This window comes from Aptenodytes patagonicus, chromosome 3 (genome assembly GCF_965638725.1).
Source record: "Aptenodytes patagonicus chromosome 3, bAptPat1.pri.cur, whole genome shotgun sequence".
NCBI classification, from domain to species: Eukaryota; Metazoa; Chordata; class Aves; order Sphenisciformes; family Spheniscidae; genus Aptenodytes; species Aptenodytes patagonicus.
This window is the reverse complement of record NC_134951.1, coordinates 63,183,451-63,202,546: the sequence shown is the minus strand read 5'-3', so window position 1 is coordinate 63,202,546 and position 19,096 is coordinate 63,183,451. Positions and strand designations below refer to the sequence as shown.

The following is a 19,096-nucleotide window of genomic DNA, read 5'->3' as shown; positions in this document are numbered from 1 at the left end:
AGCACTTCTGCACGGGGCCAGCTCCTGGCAAGCAGGGGTTTTCCACTTGGCCTGTATGCCCTGGCTCCTTCAAGAAACCTTGGGTGTCCCAGACTGCACTTCCTAGGGCCCCTGGTCCCAGGGGGCTTCATATGGCAAAGATATACTGACTACACATAGCCAATGCGGGTCAGGCACTGAACCTCAGCTAGAAACCCAGAGTACTTGCAAGAAATGTGCAGACGTTTCTTAAACAGCTTTGCAAGAAATTTCCCTAGAAGAGAAAATGAGTTTGATCTAGGTGGGAGCGGAGTCAGTCTTGAGACATTTGTGGGGGCACCTCCACTGTACTCCCTGGAACATCCAGTATTAGCTGTATTTATGTGGATTTGTCTGTTTGTTTCTCTTGAATTATGAAAAATTTTAAAGGAAATTTGTATTCTTTTGATTTACCTGCTTTCTTGATAGTTTATTGTGTAGTTAAGACATACCGATTTAAATTTCTGGAGGGGTGAGGCTGATGTTTGGCTTCTTTTAATGAACGAATGTTTTGTTATACTTGTAAAAGTTAAGCTTTTTATGGTTAAACTGTTGATACCCACCAGCATACCAACTGTATAGCTTCATGTAAGGTATTTGACAGAGAAGGCTGAACGTGCCGACACCAGAGGGAAGGCGCACTGCGTGTGTGAGCAGAGGGAGCTTGCAGGGTATTATTAATGTGTGGAGGCTCCGTACGAGGCAGGGATGGGACAGAGAGTGGCAAGAATGAAGGCGTGCACTGATCTTCCATGGTCGGGCTGTGTGGTCACCAGCCCTCTCCTCCCCACCTCCCCAAACCCTTCTGCTGTGAGCAAGGCAACAGTCTCCTGTGACTGGTACACGTTATGCTCAGAAAAACATGACTTCATGTAAATAAATAAGATTTTATCAAACATGGATCCAGTATCAGTTTTTCCTCCAAAGTGGAACAACTTGTAGGATTCTGGTTTGGTTTGATTTCCGCCCCCACCCCCCCCGGCTTTGAACTGATCATTAACAGTATATGATTACCACTAAGATACTAATGAAACTTCCTTCCTTTATTTTAAATTTAGGAGGTGTTTAGTCTTGGAGGGCAACATAGTAGAGCTATTGTCACCCAGGCTGGGTGAATAGTATTAAGCAACATAGTATGCATATGTAACTTAGGAATGTAGGAAGTTCTATGCATACTAGTTACTGTACTAATAACACTAGTGACCTTCTCTGGTTGTTTTTTCTGTCTATGAATACATAATTATTTGCATACAATATTTAATATTAAGAATATGACACAACTGCTTAACTGTAGTAAGACTTATAGCTGGGGTTGATGCTGCGTGCTTATTCTAGTCATTGGTGCCTAAACATCACAGTACATTTAATATATAATGTCATATACATACTGATGTGAGCATAATGTACTGCTAGTAGCTCAGCAGAATGGGAACTTTGTACTGATGAAATGTCAGTCTTAATTTTTGATTAACTTAGCTGTGGGCATTTTATGTCAAAACCAGAACTGGCCAAATACTGCAAAATGCTATGCATGAAAATACTTTCATTTCTTTAATGTCTTGCAGATGTGCAAGTGTTCTTTTCATATAGTTTTTCAGAGATGTTAGTGGCCATGTGTATTGGAAGGGATTTCATCAGATTTAACACCTTTAAGCAGTGGCTAAAAAATATAGTCAGAAAATGAGCCAGTAATTAAACTAGTCACACTGGAAAAGGAATTCTAAAGTTTGTGCTGAGCAAAGGAAGAAATGAAACTCACCGTGCAGGGTCTTTGTTCAAACTGTTTAGCACATGTGTTTTCAATACCTGTTGGAACTGTGATTCTACTGATGAGTTGTTAAACCATCCATGGGTTGAAATATTTTTTCATAAAATGTTGTTTAGAACCTTTATGGCTGTTCACAGAGGGTTCGTGGCTGAGAAGAGGGGAACCGTGCTCAGTGAAAATTGCTTGCTAGGAATACTGTGTGCCTTAGCCACATCTGCTCATAATAATTGAGGAAGGTGGGGGTTTTTTTGACAGAAATAAAGGGTACAGTTCCCTGGTTTGGTTGCAGTGACCAGGGCAGTGGGGGAGGTCACCGTGTTGCCTGACCTGGCTGCGGGTGTGGGTGACTGGAAGCCACAAAATGCATTCGCCGTAGCGGCTGTCGGCAGACAGAGTGCCTCGGCAGGGCCAGGCAGGACGGGGGCTGCCGTGATGGGTAACTGGTGACCCCCAGCTTCCTGCAGCGCTGCCTCTGATCCAAGCTCTGAACTCTAAAGCTCTCACTTGGCCTGACTGAAGCTGAGTTTTTATATTCTTTATAAACCAGACCAAACCTCTGAGAGGGTGATTTTCTTTGGGGTTCCCTCTGATGCATATCTCTCTGGTTTTTTTCCTTCTTTCCTCCCTTCACCCCACCCCCCCACCCCCCCACCCCCCCCGGCCATATAAGAGGTTTTTCATTTTTGACTGACTGACTTCTTGGGACACTGCGAAACAGTGTGTTCATTACTACTAGGTGGACCCAGATTGCTAGAGTGAAAAGCCAGCAACATCATTTCCTTGAAGGATGTGAATTCTGTTTAAAAACCCACCGAAAGAGGAGTATTGTTGATGTGTGTGATATTTGCTACGGGAATGGCAACTAAAACATTAATAATGGCTTTGTTCTGTCTTTCAGTTTATCAATGGCAATTTTTAGACCGTAAAAGTTTCGGGTTGCTGTATATATAAAAGGAAATTATGTGATTTGAAATTATAATTGGGGAATATTTGATGCATCTGGTTATAGAGTAATGAATGAGAATAATTAATAGAAAGTTAATTGGGTAACATCAGAAAAGTTTATTCTGGTATATTGGGATTGCATGCTTCAGTTGATACTTAGTGTACTTTTGGGATTTCTGGTTGCACTTCACCTCTGGTTCTGATAGTATATTGTATTATGAAGAATATTAATAATGCTGCAGAACAATTACTTGTTCATTTGGTAACTAATTAAAATTCATGCATAATTTATTGGAACTGGGAGAGACTTTATAAGTAAGTCTCCTTGTCCTCAAGAGCTTAAAAACAAAATGCATATGCTAATATAAGAATACACTTTACCTCTTAACATAAAAATTTAATATGCAATGGTATATTAGTCTCATTAATGTGAGGTTTTATTTGTGATAATTGTGCTCTTAATCAAAGCGTATACATTTAAACATAGCTTTATGGTTTAGATGTTTATAACTCGGACTTGGTAGTGTATTGTGCTCATCAACGTTTATGTTTTCTGCCGTAATATACACTGACCTTAGAATTCATTAGTTTGACATTTAATGTGTTAGTTCCGCAGCAAATAAACTGCCCTCATTAAGCCCAGCTGCATTTCTGAGCTTTGATGCAGGTAGGGATCTAAATTAGTTCATATGCACATTTCTTGCCAAAACAGGGTAAAACATGTTAATAATTAATTGAGATACTTTCCAGAGTTTTGTAAATCCCGAAGCAGAAACGGGAACACCTTGGAGCGTTCACCTTTTCACTCCAGGAGAAGAAAATGAGCTCCGCTTGCAGCCACTACTGCACGTTCACAGATTCCCTGGTCTACAAATTGAGTGGCTTGAGATACAGCTAATTTAGAAAGAAGTCTGCAAGAGATCCTTTTGTGCCAAAACATGGGAAACTTGGTTGCTTACAGAGCTGGTAAATACACTGTTGGGAGCCAGCTCTGGTATCTGGCGGGGAAACTTTACTGCTGGATGTAGAGAACTGGGGAGTCGTTAGCTGAACTTCACCTTGCAGGGAGGGTAGGATGTCAAAGGAGGTCTGGAGGCCCTCTGCGAGTCTCTCCATCACCACTCCCCACCACGGGCTCTGTCAGTGCCACTGGTGGGGTCATTCCCGGGAGGCAGAATATGTGCAGTGCTTCTGCGTCCTAGCTTCTCTTGTGCAGAGGGCTGGGGGGAGCGATGATGAGAAGGGCCCTCCTCTAGGGAAATGTTATGGTCTGGGGTTAAATGTTATTTTTAATATATTGGCCATGAGATCCCTCTACCTGCTCAGTTGCTGCGTTGTTAGTTCTGCATCGCTGCTGTGCGAAACCCCTGTGTGCATTGAATTTAGCATTGTTGCCTAATTAACTGAAACAAATTAGTTGAAATATGAGCCATCTGGAATGAAAATGAACCTTCCGTGTTTATCAGAGGATTCATTTTATTAGAAAAGTACATGTTGCTTGTGATTTGTTTCTTAAAATAAATCATGCCGAGGCAATGTGCTACTTCTCGACGTAACATTTCTCAGGGTAAGGGGGACTTCATCTCCCCGCTTGGTCCATTGTTACCTTTTCACTTTGCAGCTGTGTTGAAATACTTAGGCGGAAGCTGATGAGAACAGAGGAAGACAAAAGGCCTTAACGTACATCCTCTTGTTTGAGTTTCTAAATCAGTATTAAGTTACTGAAGAATAAAATAATGTTATATGTCATTGCCCTACATCTTTGTTTTGTCATTCTTCTGGCAGCTTTGCTCAGTTCGGAGTATTCTGAATGCCTGCAATAGGCATCTGTATCTTTTACCCTAACTGCATCTCGTGGGTTTCAAATGAACTGCAGTGATAGTCATTTTTAAGAATATTCTGTGCAGGGCTAGTGTATCAACTATTGCAACTGTTTCTTTATGGAAAGTACATATATGGCTTCTGCCAATAAAAGCAAATCAGTTATGTTTCTGAAAATCTCAAGTTATTGCTATAGTAAATTATATAAATGAGCATGAACCCATATTTTTTTTCAGAAAAACTGTTAAGTAGCAGCAATATATAAATCAGAGAGGATTTTGTGGTCCCTAGCTGTGATTTTTAAATGGGAAAAATAGCATTGGGCAGATGCCAGTGGCGCACCACTCACGTCCATCAGCTGAAATTCTCCCCAGTTCTTCTTCTTTGATATCAGTTTGATTTTGCTTTCGAGTGTTGAAATCTTTGCTGACCAAAACCTGACAACTTTCTGTGGAAAGAGCCCTCTTCTTAATGGGTTTTCCAGATTTTGTTTCATCGCTGGCTTTTTCTTTTGTCTCTCCTACAGAGCCGCCTCGGCCGATAGCACCCCCGCAGCTACTGGGCGTTGGGCCCACGTACTTGCTCATTCAGCTGAATGCCAACTCAATCATTGGGGACGGACCCATTATCCTGAAAGAAGTGGAGTACCGAATGACGTCTGGGACCTGGACCGAAACCCATGCCGTCAATGCACCAACTTACAAGCTCTGGCACTTGGACCCCGACACCGAATATGAGATTCGGGTGCTGCTCACCAGACCGGGCGAAGGTGGGACTGGACAGCCAGGACCACCGCTCATCACCAGGACCAAATGTGCAGGTGAGTGCTGCTTTGGAAAAATGAACAACCAAACGAAACTCTTTATTTAATGATTTAATTGGTTGGCAGGCGTGTTGGCTCTAATTAACTTGTAGCAGAACTCAAGGGTTCCCTTGGCACCCACAGGATCCCCAGGTGTCTAGGCCAATATGGATTTGCCGCGTCCCCTGCTTGCCCGGGCACTGTCCAGGTTGCTGTTTGCTAACCCTGGGAGGGTAGGTTAGGAGACGGGATGTTAGCAAGCTAAGAAAACATTTTACTTCTCACGCGAGGAAGGAGACGTTATCATTTCTAGAAAGAACAAACCGCCTGTTTTTTCACCTTCATATTTTCACTTGTACTTTTAAGTAAACTTGCACATAAAGGTACTTGCATAGAAAAAGAATCTGTTTAAGAAATAGAATTTTACAAAAAATGTGGTATATTTTTGGGTAATTTTTCTTTTTCCAAGCAGATATGCGTGGCCTGTCAGAATCTCTGACAACTCCTAAAATACAATAGCAAATATTAATAGAGTGTTTTCTTTTCTCCATTTTTGACCTACCACCAGCAAAATCATGCGCTGCTGAATCTTGCAGCGCACTCTAAAAAATCTTGAATTTTTTAGAGTGCCGTTGCGTGGCCAGCACCAAGAAGATTAAGCGCTGCCAACTTCTCTTATATGCTGTTCCTTCTAAAGCTACTTAAAGTTATTTTAATCTCAGCTTTCATAAGAAGAAAGATAATGCCTATGTCTCGTAGTTGCAGAGGAGAAAAATTATAGATTTGAAAATCAGACTGGGAGGCAAATAAGTGAAAATTAAATTGTGTGGGTTTTTTCCTAATTTCAGGATTTTTAGGGCATGATTTAAAGTATTTTAAAGTTTGCACTATATTAGATTTAGCAAAGAGTGCTGATAACCATCTATTCAAAGCTGCACTAAAATAGTAAGAAAGAAGAGCTGCAGTTGCAGATTTCCATGTGTCATGTATATGTATGCATATATAAAATGGAAATATAAATTAAATATTTTTTTCACAAGTTGGTGACAGACCTCAGTGGGACAGCTGTTCAAGTTCTCATCATTGATTTATTGTACTGAATTGGTTTAGGCATTGTTCTGAAAAAGTAGGAATTTGAAAACAGCTTCTATTTTAAAGAGACTGAGCCGAGACTAACAAATCCCAAATGTTCCGGTTCTTTTTCCTAGCGCTTGAAAAAATATAATTTCATTTACACAGTGTGTGACAGACTAAAGCTTTTTAATGGGAAAGGAGAAGAAAGGAAGTCATGATTTATGTAATGTATTTTTAGAAGCCAGTTAGGAGAAACAACCTTATTGTGAGTGTTATTTTATTTTTAATTTGTTTTTAACTTAACACTCACATATAAGGCACCAGAATCTAGTCTGGCTTGAGACAAATTTTCAACTCAATTTAATCCAGTATGAAATGAAGCAGATCAAAAAAAATACTTGGGGAAAAAAAAATCTGAACTTCCGTGACAATGTTATTTTAAAAATAATAAAATTTCAAATTGTTTACCTCGCAGTAAGACTGGTTCTTCTTATTCCATGAAAACGAAGGTGAATAAATGTTACTATTAACCAGTTTCAATTAGAAAAAGGTGAGTCAGCAAGGGGTTGTGGAGACTGAAGGATTGTGCTCAGCATCAGAGATGAGTCAGGGACGGCACCAGGTTGAGCAGCAGGTCACCCTGCTGCCTCCTCACCTGCCTGGAAAATGAAGACAGACCTTCCTTTTCCACAGTGTTCTCCCAAGGCCTCTGTAAGATAACTGCAAGCCCAAGTCAATACAAATTTTTTTTTTAAATATTTCACTCGTAAAAGGCAAACTATAAACATAAAAATTAGTCTCTTCCAAAAAGACGATTTATAAGAAAAGGTAAAGCTAATAATGGAAGAGCTCACCCTGCAGTCTCTTCTGCTGCTGCTGGCATTGTACGAGTGACTGGCAGGTGATTTACTGTGCCGTGTTAGATGACATCTCTGCAGCAATATCTTCTGGAGATTCTTCAATTATTCCTAATTCTTGTTTCTGACAAGATCACTTACTTTTCAGACAGATACTCTATTTTTCTGTTGATGTTCTTTGTCAGTTTTGTCTTTCCGTAAGTTTTGTACGTATTAGTTCAAACTCTGAAACAAGTTATAACTGATTATCTGCTCAGAGTCCAATGGAGTGGCGGGAAATAAATGAATTTTCAGCATGAAGTTTGACTGCTCTCTATATGGATTAAAAAGCACACATTAGCGAATGTGGTTCTGATGAGGTTTTAATGTTTACATTCCAAGTAGCAACAACAGCAAACTCACTGACACATCAATAAGAATAGGTTAGTATTCTGCTTTCTGTTTATTTAATATGTAAGCAAATATTAGCATTGTTTTCAAATGAAGATTGAAAAATATTTTTTCTATAATTCATTCAGTATTTATAACTTCATGACATTTCTTAATAGCATATTATTGATCAGGTGGCCTGTGCTTTGTTGGAGATGTATCCTACTTCTGAACTATTTGAGCGATGATTGTATTTATGCTGGTATCAGACATGCACTTTTATTATTAGGTATTTAGATCATTTTCCGTCTTCCTCACAGCAAAACCAGTGTCTGGTGACTCATTTAGTAAATGTTTCCGCTAATGCTAAACAAAATTGTTTTCTAATTAAGAGATAATTCTTCTGCTAGTTAAAAGTCCTCCACCAGCCTGTTTGTCTCCTCGGCATTTCCCAGGTAATCTGTCCTGCGCTGAAGCTGAGTGACGGCATTTAGCTAGAAAACTTGCATGTTGTTTTATCAGTCTGCAATTAAAGATAGTGCTGAGTAGTCAAATATATGAAACCACTGAGTCTTTTTAAATGGCTGAAGTAAGACTAAAACATGTGAAGCAAAACATTATTTTCCGACACTATCCTCCTTAATAGCCAGGTGTATGCTTTGTATTTCCATTTCTAAGCGCAGCTGAAATCAGTGCAGAGCGTGGTGGTGTGTTCCCGGCTGCGTGTGGTTAGGCACAAATCATTTCAAGCTGCTGATGCTGGAGGCTGCTTCCTCCCCCTCGATCCTCGCGGGGCACCTGGGCTTTATTTCAGTATGGCTACACCTCTTGCACAGTGTCATTGCTCAGATTATTCACTTCTCAAGCGTTTTAAGACCAGAACCAAAGGCAGAGGGTAGCACTTTAATCAGAAGTAATCCTTAAGGCTGTTTTCTGTGGCTTTGGGGCATGTTGTCCTGAGCATATCCTCTGCATTGTGATTGCCTTTCCTTTGGGGGGGTGTAGAAAATATATGGTATTCTAAAATTGTCCACTTAGCATGCTTTATCAACTGTAAGTTAGAAGTTACTCTCTTACATTGGCTGCTGCTTCTGAGTAACAGCTCACAGCTCAGTTTTATGATTAACTGATATTTTAGTGGCAAAGGAGGTCAATAGTTCAGCCTGTCCAGAGCTTAATATATGTACACAGTGGAATTGCTCGCTGCTACTTTACTGAAGTTCAGTGCAAGGGTGTGATTTTCAGTAAAACATGAAGAATTGTAGAGCAGTTGGAGAAAAAGTCCTGGGTGTTTTGGGGTTTTTTTCCAAATGACTTGATATTAGTAAACTGTTACCTGTATTATTTGGTTTTGATAATAAAATGAGTAAGGGGGAGGGGAAGCTTTATAGCTTTATCAGAGCTGAGAATGGAACAATTTTATTATTATTATTATTATTATTATTATTATTATTATTATTATTATTATTATTATTATTATTTTGTTGTTGTTGTTGTTGTTGTTGTTGTTGTTGTTGTTGTTGTTGTTGTTCAAAATCATTATCCGTCACAGAGATCTAGGTATTGGTAACAATCAGCCTCAAGGCACAATAGCAGAGATGCTGGTTCAGCGGTGCAGTGCTGGTGTATGATCGCCTGCAGTTGAAGGCTTGGGAACTGGGCTCCTTTTTGCCTGCCCTTTTCAAGCGCAGAATGTTTGTTTACAATTTGCACATTTATTAATTTTGGAAACAATGTACACAGAATACAGGATACTGCTGAATTCCCCTCTAGTAAAAAAAAAAAAGAGGCAAAACATGGGGAAACATTGGGGGGGAAGCAAGCTTAAGTTTTTTGTTCATTTTCTTGGGATTTTTAACAGAGGGACCCCAGCGATGTTGCCTTTGAGAAAGTGACCTTGCATGGCCATCTGGAGAACTAAAATGTTGTTCTGGTTACATAAAAATTGTATCTGATTTTTAAAATGAGTGGAGTGAAAGGGGCAGTGCAGTATAGAACCTGCTTGTGCCGATGTGCAGTGCATACAGAGCTACTTCAGTCGGTTTTATTTGCCTTTTACACTTGCAGAGTGGAGGTGGAGGGTTCAGGATGGGGACTTTGCTGTGTGCTGTACGTGAGAATTTAGGATGTTGGTATGTGAGGCAGTGGGCTTGTAAAATTGGGTACAGTCAACATCACAGGAGGGTTCTGGAAAATACGACACTGAATGGATAAGCTGTGCTCTTCATTTGTGTCTCTTGCAGTAGTGCATCTTAAATTATTAAAATCTTTGAAAGTTAATAAAAGTACAGATAAATGTGTAATTTTCAATCACTTAAATTTTTTTAAAAGTGGACAGAGAAAATATTTATCTTTACAGCAAAGCAGTTATCTTAATGTTTCAAACAGAATCTTTACCTTTTTTCCATCAAAGTAGATATCATTACAGACTTAGAATATAGCTTAAAGAGGAGCTTAAATACATTTTGAGCGCTTAAATTACGTTTTTATTACTCATGGTTTTGTTGCTCACAAGTTGAACACTTCATTAGAATAAACTAAAGGTGAACAACTTGCAACTAAATGAATGTGATGCTTTTTAAAAATCATTTTACGTTTGTCATTGCAGAAGGGCCCACACTACACCAATATTTATAAGTTGCTGTTGTTTTTGCAAATGTGTTTGGCACTGGTGACTGTTCCTGGGCTTTTGGCCAGGTAGTAATTGGAAACATTTAAGATCTCGCTAGCAGATACCAAATGCACCAGCCTCTTGTTCCATATAGGTTTACCAGTTGGCTATGAAAAAAGGTGTTTAAACAATGGGGAAAGTCTGGACTAAGGAACTTAATCATATTCCCTTTAGGATTGAATACCAGAATTGTTACTGAGAGAGCACCCTGTAGAAGAGCAATCTGATTTGGACCATCAGCTGGCACATGCAACCATACTCTGCTTATTGTACTACTTGCCACTGTTCAGATATCCATACCACATATAGAATCCTAATGATGCTTATATCCATAAGAAAGGACCGTAGCGCAGCTGAGTTACCTAGCAGGAGACCAGGCAGACTGCAGTTCTTGTCAGATTGTGTAAATTAAGCATGGTATCCTCTTTTTCAAAGGAGCACAGTGCTGATGACTCAGTTGAATTGGCAGTAAACTGCAAGTTCAGACACTGACCTCCCCTAAATTAGTTTTCAACTTTTTTTGTTCGCTATATTCAGCCTTGCTTAGTATCATTATTTTGATATTTGCAGCTGCGAACTCCCTCTGCACTAACTTTCTTCCTGCGACATTGCGAGAGCCATGTTATCCAATGAGACGTGGGTTTCCTGAATTATCCCGTGCTTCGTCTTGGGATAAGCTTTGTTCATGGCTGGTTCTTTATTGTATAGGATCATATGATTCTATATTCAGCAGTAAATCACATTGTGGCTATTTAATCACACTGATGCTCTTCACTTGCGGCTAGGGTAGCAGACCTAGGTAGGTGGGTTCCTCTAGCATGGCCACCCACTTCTCAAAGCCTCTGTTGTGTGCAGTGACCTCTTCCTTTGCCTTCTTTCTGAAGTCCCTGCCAGTGGGTAGGGCAGGACGAGTTACCTACAGCAAGATGTGATTGTGGTCGTTGGCACCTAACATGCTGGCCAGTCTGGGCTTTAGTGCAAAGTCCACCAAGTTGAGGGAAGTCCTTCAGTTGAAGTTAGTGGCTTGCTCTCTGGCGAAGGACACTAGGTTGGGATACCACTTCGGCTGGGGAGGAAAAGGAGCAGGTGCCAATCCCACCCGGAGCTCCCCTGCCTTGCAAGTGATTCCTCCATCTCCTGTCTCACCGCGGCTTGGTCGGCAGCTTTTCCCAGAGCAGAGCGTGCTGCAGCACCGAGTCCGTCGTGATTTATCCAAAGTGTGTGTAACTAGTCAATAGATCTCACTTCCGAGAGGAGCACTGTCTGTGGCAAGAAAATGTATTGCAGTACATTAATCCACGGCACCCATTCCAGTTGTAAAAGAATGGACGTGGGCAATAATTCATATTGCAGCACTTGAAAATGCTCTGAGTGCACCTGGGCCAGATAACTCAGAGCCTGATTATAGCTTCTCCAGAGTTTGGGGACTGATATTCACAGATTTTTGGTCTGTGTTTGCTTCCGAAGAACATGACTGCAGGTTGAGATAATCTTACCCTTTCAGAAGACTGGAGCTCTTTTTTGAACTGCGACTTCTGTTTCTAATTTCAACTGAAATAAATAATTTTTTAGTATGATTCATTAGTGTGTTGATACTTTAATTTAGTTTGCTTTCATAATTAAGGTCTCTCAACTGTTTAGGAGTGCAGTATTACTTCTATAGTGTTTGAGAATTGGTAAGTACCTAAATAAAACAAACTGTTATAGGACTAGCTTTTATTGTACTTTCATTTATCACTCTATTAAAATTTAAGCAGGGAAAATTTTAATAAGGTTTTGAAAGTTGTTCTGGTCATTGCAGGACTTCAATGCACGGTTTTGGAAGCACACTGATTTTTCACTGTTATTTTGGCACTATTGGCAGAGTAGCGTGGAGTAGGTAGGGAGGGCTGTGAGCAGCAGGAGTGGTGATGTGGAAGGGTGGAAGAGGAAAGCAGTGCCAGTAGCGTGTGCTGGGGGGGAGGGATGTTGATGAGATTTCCCAGACGCATTCATTATTCTTTCTCTGTCCCCTATATGTCTTTCTCCTCCAAAGCCATTACAGGGAAATGTGTCGTTCATGCTAGTGTGAGATCTGGATAAAGTTCAGATTAACATCCTCCCAAGGTTAGGACAGGCTTCCCAAAAGCCCTGGTTCTTATCAACATTGATTCTTTGGGCTTTATTCTGCTAGATGAATCTGTTTTTCATTTAATTCTTGTTTGTGTATTTAATTTTTTCAACTTTGTTTCATTTTAAAAGTGGGCAGCATAGTTCTCTCCTCCTAATTTGAACTTAGACTGTGTGAGACAGAACTGAGTGAATTTCACTTTCTTCATTTTATTTCTCAGTAAATCCTCCTGCTGGTGCCGAGAGGGGGAATGGACCAGGTGATGCTTTTGTACATTATGATAATGAAATAGCTTCCATTATAACAATAAGTTGAGGAGTGTATTAAGCAGCAGATGATGTCAAGTTACACCTCAGGTGATCGGTAGGTCCGGAATCCTAAAATGGCTTTTCAAGACTCTTAATGTTACCTGGTTTTGTTTGCTGCTTTAAAAAAAATAAAAAGTAAAAATCTGGAGCAGCCCTGGAAAATTCCAGATGACCTGAAAACAAACATTAAAAATACTGACATGAAGGATCAGGATCACCCTATTAATTAAAAGCTTGTCGTCTTGACTTTAATTCTAAACAGAATAATGGAACAGCCAATACAAGGGTTGATTAATGAGGAATTAAGAAAGTAATATAATTAGAGAGAGTCAACAGGTTTATGGAATACTGATCTTGTCAGAATAACTTGATTTTTTTAAAATTAGATTACAGATTTGGTTAATAAAGGTGATATTGTTCTTCTCTAATGCATTTAATTTGACATAAAACATTTTTATTAAGAAACCAGAATAAAAGCAACTCAAATGGAGAAGAACTGGCTGATATATCTAAACCTGTTTTTATGGATTAATTGAATGAACATTTCTATTTGGGTCCTATCAGGAACAGTTCCATGTCATTTATAAAGAAAATGTAACTACGATAAAGCTGGCAAATTGCAAAAGATTATGAAAGTGGTAGAAAAAAACCACTCCAAAAAAGAATCGGGTTACTAATTTGCAGTGGTTTGAGCTGAGTGCTCCTAATCTATGTTTCAGGTAGGCCAGCTGTAGTATGATAAAACTAGAGTAGTCCATATGTACAGCATGGGAAAAGGAGGGGCTCAGGCACTAGGTACGGGCTGACACAACATGGACCATCAGGGCTGTCACTTGGGCACTGTAACTAAAAGAGCTCCTGTAGTCCTTGGCTGTATAAACCAGAGCAAAATTCCTCACCCTTTCCTTAGTATTGGAGAATGTTTTAAAGTTTTTGAAGGTGCATATTTGAAATTGCTTGCCAAATCACTTTCCTTCTGACCCAAGCCTTTTACCCACATCTCCCCAACCCCTCCCCAAATCTGTGTAGCATCCTGTTCCATAGAATTAAAGGTACGGTGTTGTACAAGAGGTTACTGTCAGGAGGATTAGGAAACCAAAATAAAAGAATTCTGGCAGAAACTTAAAATCTGGAAACAAAATCTTGTTGTTAAGGAGGTGTGATGTGACCAGAATTAATACTGTTTTTAGAGATGCAGATGAGATTTTAGGCAATGATTTCTCATGTGGCTGAAATTTATTTTCCTTGTTTCACATCTCTAACCCCACTGCATAAACAGCCTACCGTTTGTATACTAGTATTTTTCATTTCGTATTACCTTTTAGAACTATTTCATTTTATGCAGTTTGTTTCCCGGGTCATTATTAATTGCTGAAAGCTATTTCATTACTCTTGGAAGTGGCAATATGCTTAATTATCATTCAGATAATTAAACATTTCAGATACTAACAGTACCATAAGCACACATTTTGCAGTTTATTACCTTTATTTTATAGAATTATGCTCAATGTGAGGGACTGGTGAAAATACATTCAACAACGTACCTTCTTTTCTCTGCAAAATGAACTCTACTAGGCTGAAATGTCAGAGCATGGGCACCCACTGGGAGTACGATGTGCAGTATTTACAGTTTACAACATGTGGCAGCTTAGATGATTATAAATAAGTAAACTAGTTCAATTGCACCATACTTCCTTAAAGTAATGACCTTCAAAGATAGCGCTGAAATGCAATTCAAGAAACTTGCTTTCTGTTGGTGGCTGTTTTGTCACCTTTGACAAATCAGTTCACTTTGCGTCTCGATGCCATTTAGAAAGCTGGGTTAATATTCATGTTTCCCCAGCAATTTCTCTCATTTTCATTTACCTCATGTGATTTATTCAGAGCAAACACTTCTCTTACTTTTATTGTGCTGGTTGCAATGAGATCTTGGTTTTATCTCTCTGAATGCTTTCCACAGATAAACAGTTTGTAATTAGAATTTAGTACAATGAAGATCATATGTTAGAGAATAAATTTTTATTCATTTGGTGACAAATTTTGTTACTGATGTAATTTTTATGGTCATGTGGAGGGACCTCCCTTGAAAATAAACAAGTACAACTGCTCTGCATTCAGCTCTTAGTGTGACCAACATTTCTTTGTGTCTGTCCATGCAGAGTCTACTCTTGGTGTTCACTTGATACAGTAAGGGATGGGGTGGGGAGTGCGGGAAGAATGCAGCGATCATACTGTATAGAAACCAGTGGACATCAATTTATTCCTGAAATACTTCTCTTTTTTTTTTTTTTTTTTTTTTTTTTTTGGCTGCCCTATCCCACTTCTCTCTTATTCTCTGAATGGCCATAATTAAGGATCATGCTAGTTGAGCATGTCCCTTTTGTGTGCGTGTGTGCCACTTCACCTCTAAGACTTCTTAGGTTGCCATTACCAAGTTTTCTTTTTCTGTTGCTCAGCTTTTTTGGTTTTTTGGAACACAACCCTACCTCCCCTCCAACCCTGGCTATTCTTTCCCTTCAACTGTGAGAGACAATTTAAAAGTTAGAAGCAAAAATACAGATGTTTCTGTCTAAACAATGGATGAGGGAACGAATAATATGTTGTAGAAATTATTCACATTGGGTAACGTGCTTGTAGAAGATTCGCAGATCATACGGTGATGAATATAGTATAAGAACCTGTACAGAAAAGAAACAAGTAAAAAGTTTCGTAGATATGACTTATCTTGCCTAGCAGTTATTGGAAAAGGTGGTGAATGCATATTTGAAAGACAAATTAAGATGGTAGACATTTCTCATTGTCACTTACCTGATGGGCATATTCAGAGGGTATACCCATAGTTTATAAAATGAGAGAAAAATATATACAACAGTAATATTGTATAGAAATCAATAAACATATATAAACATGATCTTTATGTGTTACTGTGAATTATTTAGTCCTGAATTTACTAGTTGCCGTGTGCTTTAAATAAAGTCAGTTCACAAACTTAGGGTTTTTTCCCTGTGTTAATTTGATCTGATTCCCACAGTGAAAACAAAAGTGCTACCACTCTTCAATATTGCCTTCACAAATCAGCTTACTGTCTCCGTGTTTAAGAAAGGATTTGCAAGTTTAAGGTGGGAACTCTTGAGTCTGTACAACGATTTCTGTGATGACTCCAGGTGATTTAAAGATCTCTTGGAAATGGATATGCTGTGGGTTCCAAGGAGCGAGGCTTCAGCTGGGCTGCTGCATCCCATGAGGAGCAGGTTCTGTGGAAGCCATGCTCTCTTTTCAGCGTACTCTGAAAGTCTGCCTTGTGGACAGACTTAAATTAGAAAATGTCGGATGCTTCCGTTATACACTTTGTTCTCCTAAAATTAATCTCTTGGAAGCTTTACATATTCTGTCAGTGGACACACATGTGCCCGTATGTGTTTTTTCCAGCCTCTGAAGAGCAGCCGTCCTGCACCGGTATCTCTGTGCAAGGCCCTGAGGTGTGATGGGCATCCTTCCTTCTGCCTGTCTAGACAGTTACTCATGATTGAAAACAAATATGCAACAACTGTAATGAAGAACAACAACTACAAAAAACCTGTAGCCTTTACAATATGGTGTTTCAATCTTGGATGGCAAAAATCTGTTTGCAAATATCCTACTGTTACTCTCACCGTCCTTTTGTGTTTCATCCTGTGCCTTACTCCGGCTGGTGTGGGCTTGTAGTGAGGGTTAAGTATCACATAGTACTGACAGCTCATGAAGAAATTCTTTTGTCTCTGGTGCTGAAGGTCTATTTTTTGGAGCAGGGATTTGCTGAGTTGTTTTCTGCACGGAATAATTGCTGGCGAGAGAAAATGGGGTACTCAAAGCAGTGCAACTTCTGTAATAGAAATTCCTCTCAATGGATGTGATGGCATTTAAAAGAATGTGGAAGTAATTGTATATGCTTTTTTTTTATTTGAAATTTTAATCAATTGAATCCATCTCTGAATTTAGCCATGTCACAAGTAGCCTCCTTTATGAGGAATAAGAACATAAAGGAGGACATGAGCCTGGGCTGCTGCAGAGTAAGATGCCTTGATGCTGGGGGGGCTGAGCGTCCTTGCAGATTGGCAGTGTTGGGAAGCAGAGCTCTAGCATAGTGGCTGGCCTGTAATGTTTTAATTTCTGCAAGTGTAACTTTTCATCCTTGGTAAAGTGAGTGTCTAGCTATTTAGCAAGGGACAAAGCATAATGTCATCATTTGAGAGATGTATTGTCAACTTGGACAGGTGATATTTAAGGAGCCTGAAGAGAGAAATGACCTGGCAGTGTAACAAGACATATCACAAGTGACTGTCTCAGAAAGAATGAGAACAAGACAGACAATTTCCATTACTCCTCAATGTTAAGGTGCTAGCATTATCCCCTAAACCACATGCTCCAAGCAATAATCATGCAGTGTCTTCTTCTGTAGTAATATGAAAGTGGAATTCAATCTCTTTGACACATATTGCTTCAGTTTCTGACTTGTCAAGTTGTTTCTCTGCTGGAGCTCGGCTAATATATAGCGAATGGGCTTTGTATACTGACTGAAATGGGGAAATAGTTACCCGGTTTCCTTTGAAGCTGGCCGCAGAGGTGCCTAGAATATACTAGAAGAGAGAGGCTTTGGTTTTGGTAGCTTTTAAGTTATTGTCGGTTAGGAAAACTGTGAAACCTCAAGCCCTTCTTCAGACTGGCTCCTCTTTTGGAGTCCTTTCTCCAGTCTGAACCAAGTAGCCTGTTAGCTGTGTACTAATTCCTATAATAGCTTGGAGAGAAGCGATTGTTCTTTTTCTGTTGTCTTCCCAACAGTGTGTGTGTGTGTGCGCACGCTGGTTTTTATGACAGTATTTTGTGCTTCTTTTTTAACTTCTCAGTGGGAACCTATTTTTGCAATAGCTGATAGAGAGGCTCTACATCTTCTATATCAGTCAAATCCTGCCTTTCAGTGACAGTATTCACTGACATTATGATATTCTGCATATTGATAAAATACGTTTTATAGTAAACTTGCTTTAATTCTGAAGTAATAGAACTGTTAGATTTCTGTATATGTAAGGAAAAATCAAATTATCATCTATAAAAACAAGGAATTGCACTTCTGTGTGCTATAAAAAACAAAACAAAACAAAAAAACCCTCCAGTAATATTCAGTGCCATCCTGGAATTTGCTGCTTTTTCTTAACCTGTGGTGTGGTAGAACAACCCACTATTCCCATATTTGAAGGATTTGAAAATTCAAAATACTTGATCTGAATCACATACAAGAAAATTAAAAAACCATAATCATATGCATAACCAGAAACACTTTTCTAATAACCTAATATCTGTTTAGTATGCCTGTGTTTCTGTTCTCTTCATTTTAAAGCAGTAGTGTAAGCTTTTCCTAGCTGCAATTGCAAGATCAGTTTGTTAGAGTTAGGATAACTGGCCTTTTTTCACATTTACAGAGCAACTTGAGGATACTTTTCCTGTAGTGTGACTGCATCAGTACAGAAAACTGATAGATAAACTACCCTAGCATGTGCTGAATCAAATGGTAGGTTGTGAAGCTAATATTACGACAAACATCAGTAGCGTACAGGCCAGGCAAACCTTTCAGGATGTTCTCTGATGAATGCCTAGTGGACTATGTGCTTCTATGTACAAAATGTGTGTGAGGGCTCATATGGTAAGATACCGATACTGATGCACTTACTTTTTCCTACAGCTGTCAGTAATGTCCATTCTCTGATCCGCCTTTTGTGATCTAGTTTGATTATTTAAAAGCTGTATACAAGGAATACAGGAAAATTACATACACAGCTGCATTTATTGCTTTTTTTCCAGCTTGTGCCGCCTACATTAGGTGACATTATATTTTTATGTATCGATTTTTCCATGTTGCCTTAAGGAAAATCATGTGTTTAAACATAATGTCATAATGCATATGCATAAGAAAATTGAATTAAGCTTGTTACTGATATCTCAGAGGTGGCATTTCTTAACTTTTGAATACTTGGTTTTGCTCTCTTATTGTAATACAGCTTTTGTGCATATAATTTGCTATAAACAATAACAACAGACAAGAAAATCCTTCAAATTCTTTCACTTGAAAGTTTCTGCTGGCAGTTGGAGAAAAAGAAAACTAATAAAAAAATGCATTTTGACATTTAAAAGAGAATTATTTTCCTTAAAATGCATAGAACATGCAAAAACTTAAATTGCTTGAGTTTGCACATTTTAGAGCATTAGTCTGTGAATGACGTTTATTAGCTAAGTTAAAGCATGTGTAGCAGGTTTCTGTGTAGCAAGCTTCACCTTTATTTGTTTTGTAAGCTAAATCACATTAGAAGAAGTAGCCTTCC

General features: G+C 39.2%; 1 protein-coding gene across 7 annotated transcripts in view; it reads left to right on the top strand.

The window, feature by feature from the left end:
* PTPRK (protein tyrosine phosphatase receptor type K) overlaps window positions 1-19,096 on the top strand; it is a 418,972-nt gene that overhangs the window by 239,505 nt on the left and 160,371 nt on the right. For all 7 annotated transcript variants that reach the window (XM_076333573.1, XM_076333568.1, XM_076333572.1 and 4 more), the window contains exon 7: window positions 5,079-5,372. In XM_076333573.1, coding sequence (XP_076189688.1) covers window positions 5,079-5,372 — 294 coding nt within the window. The remainder of the gene's footprint in view (window positions 1-5,078; window positions 5,373-19,096) is intronic.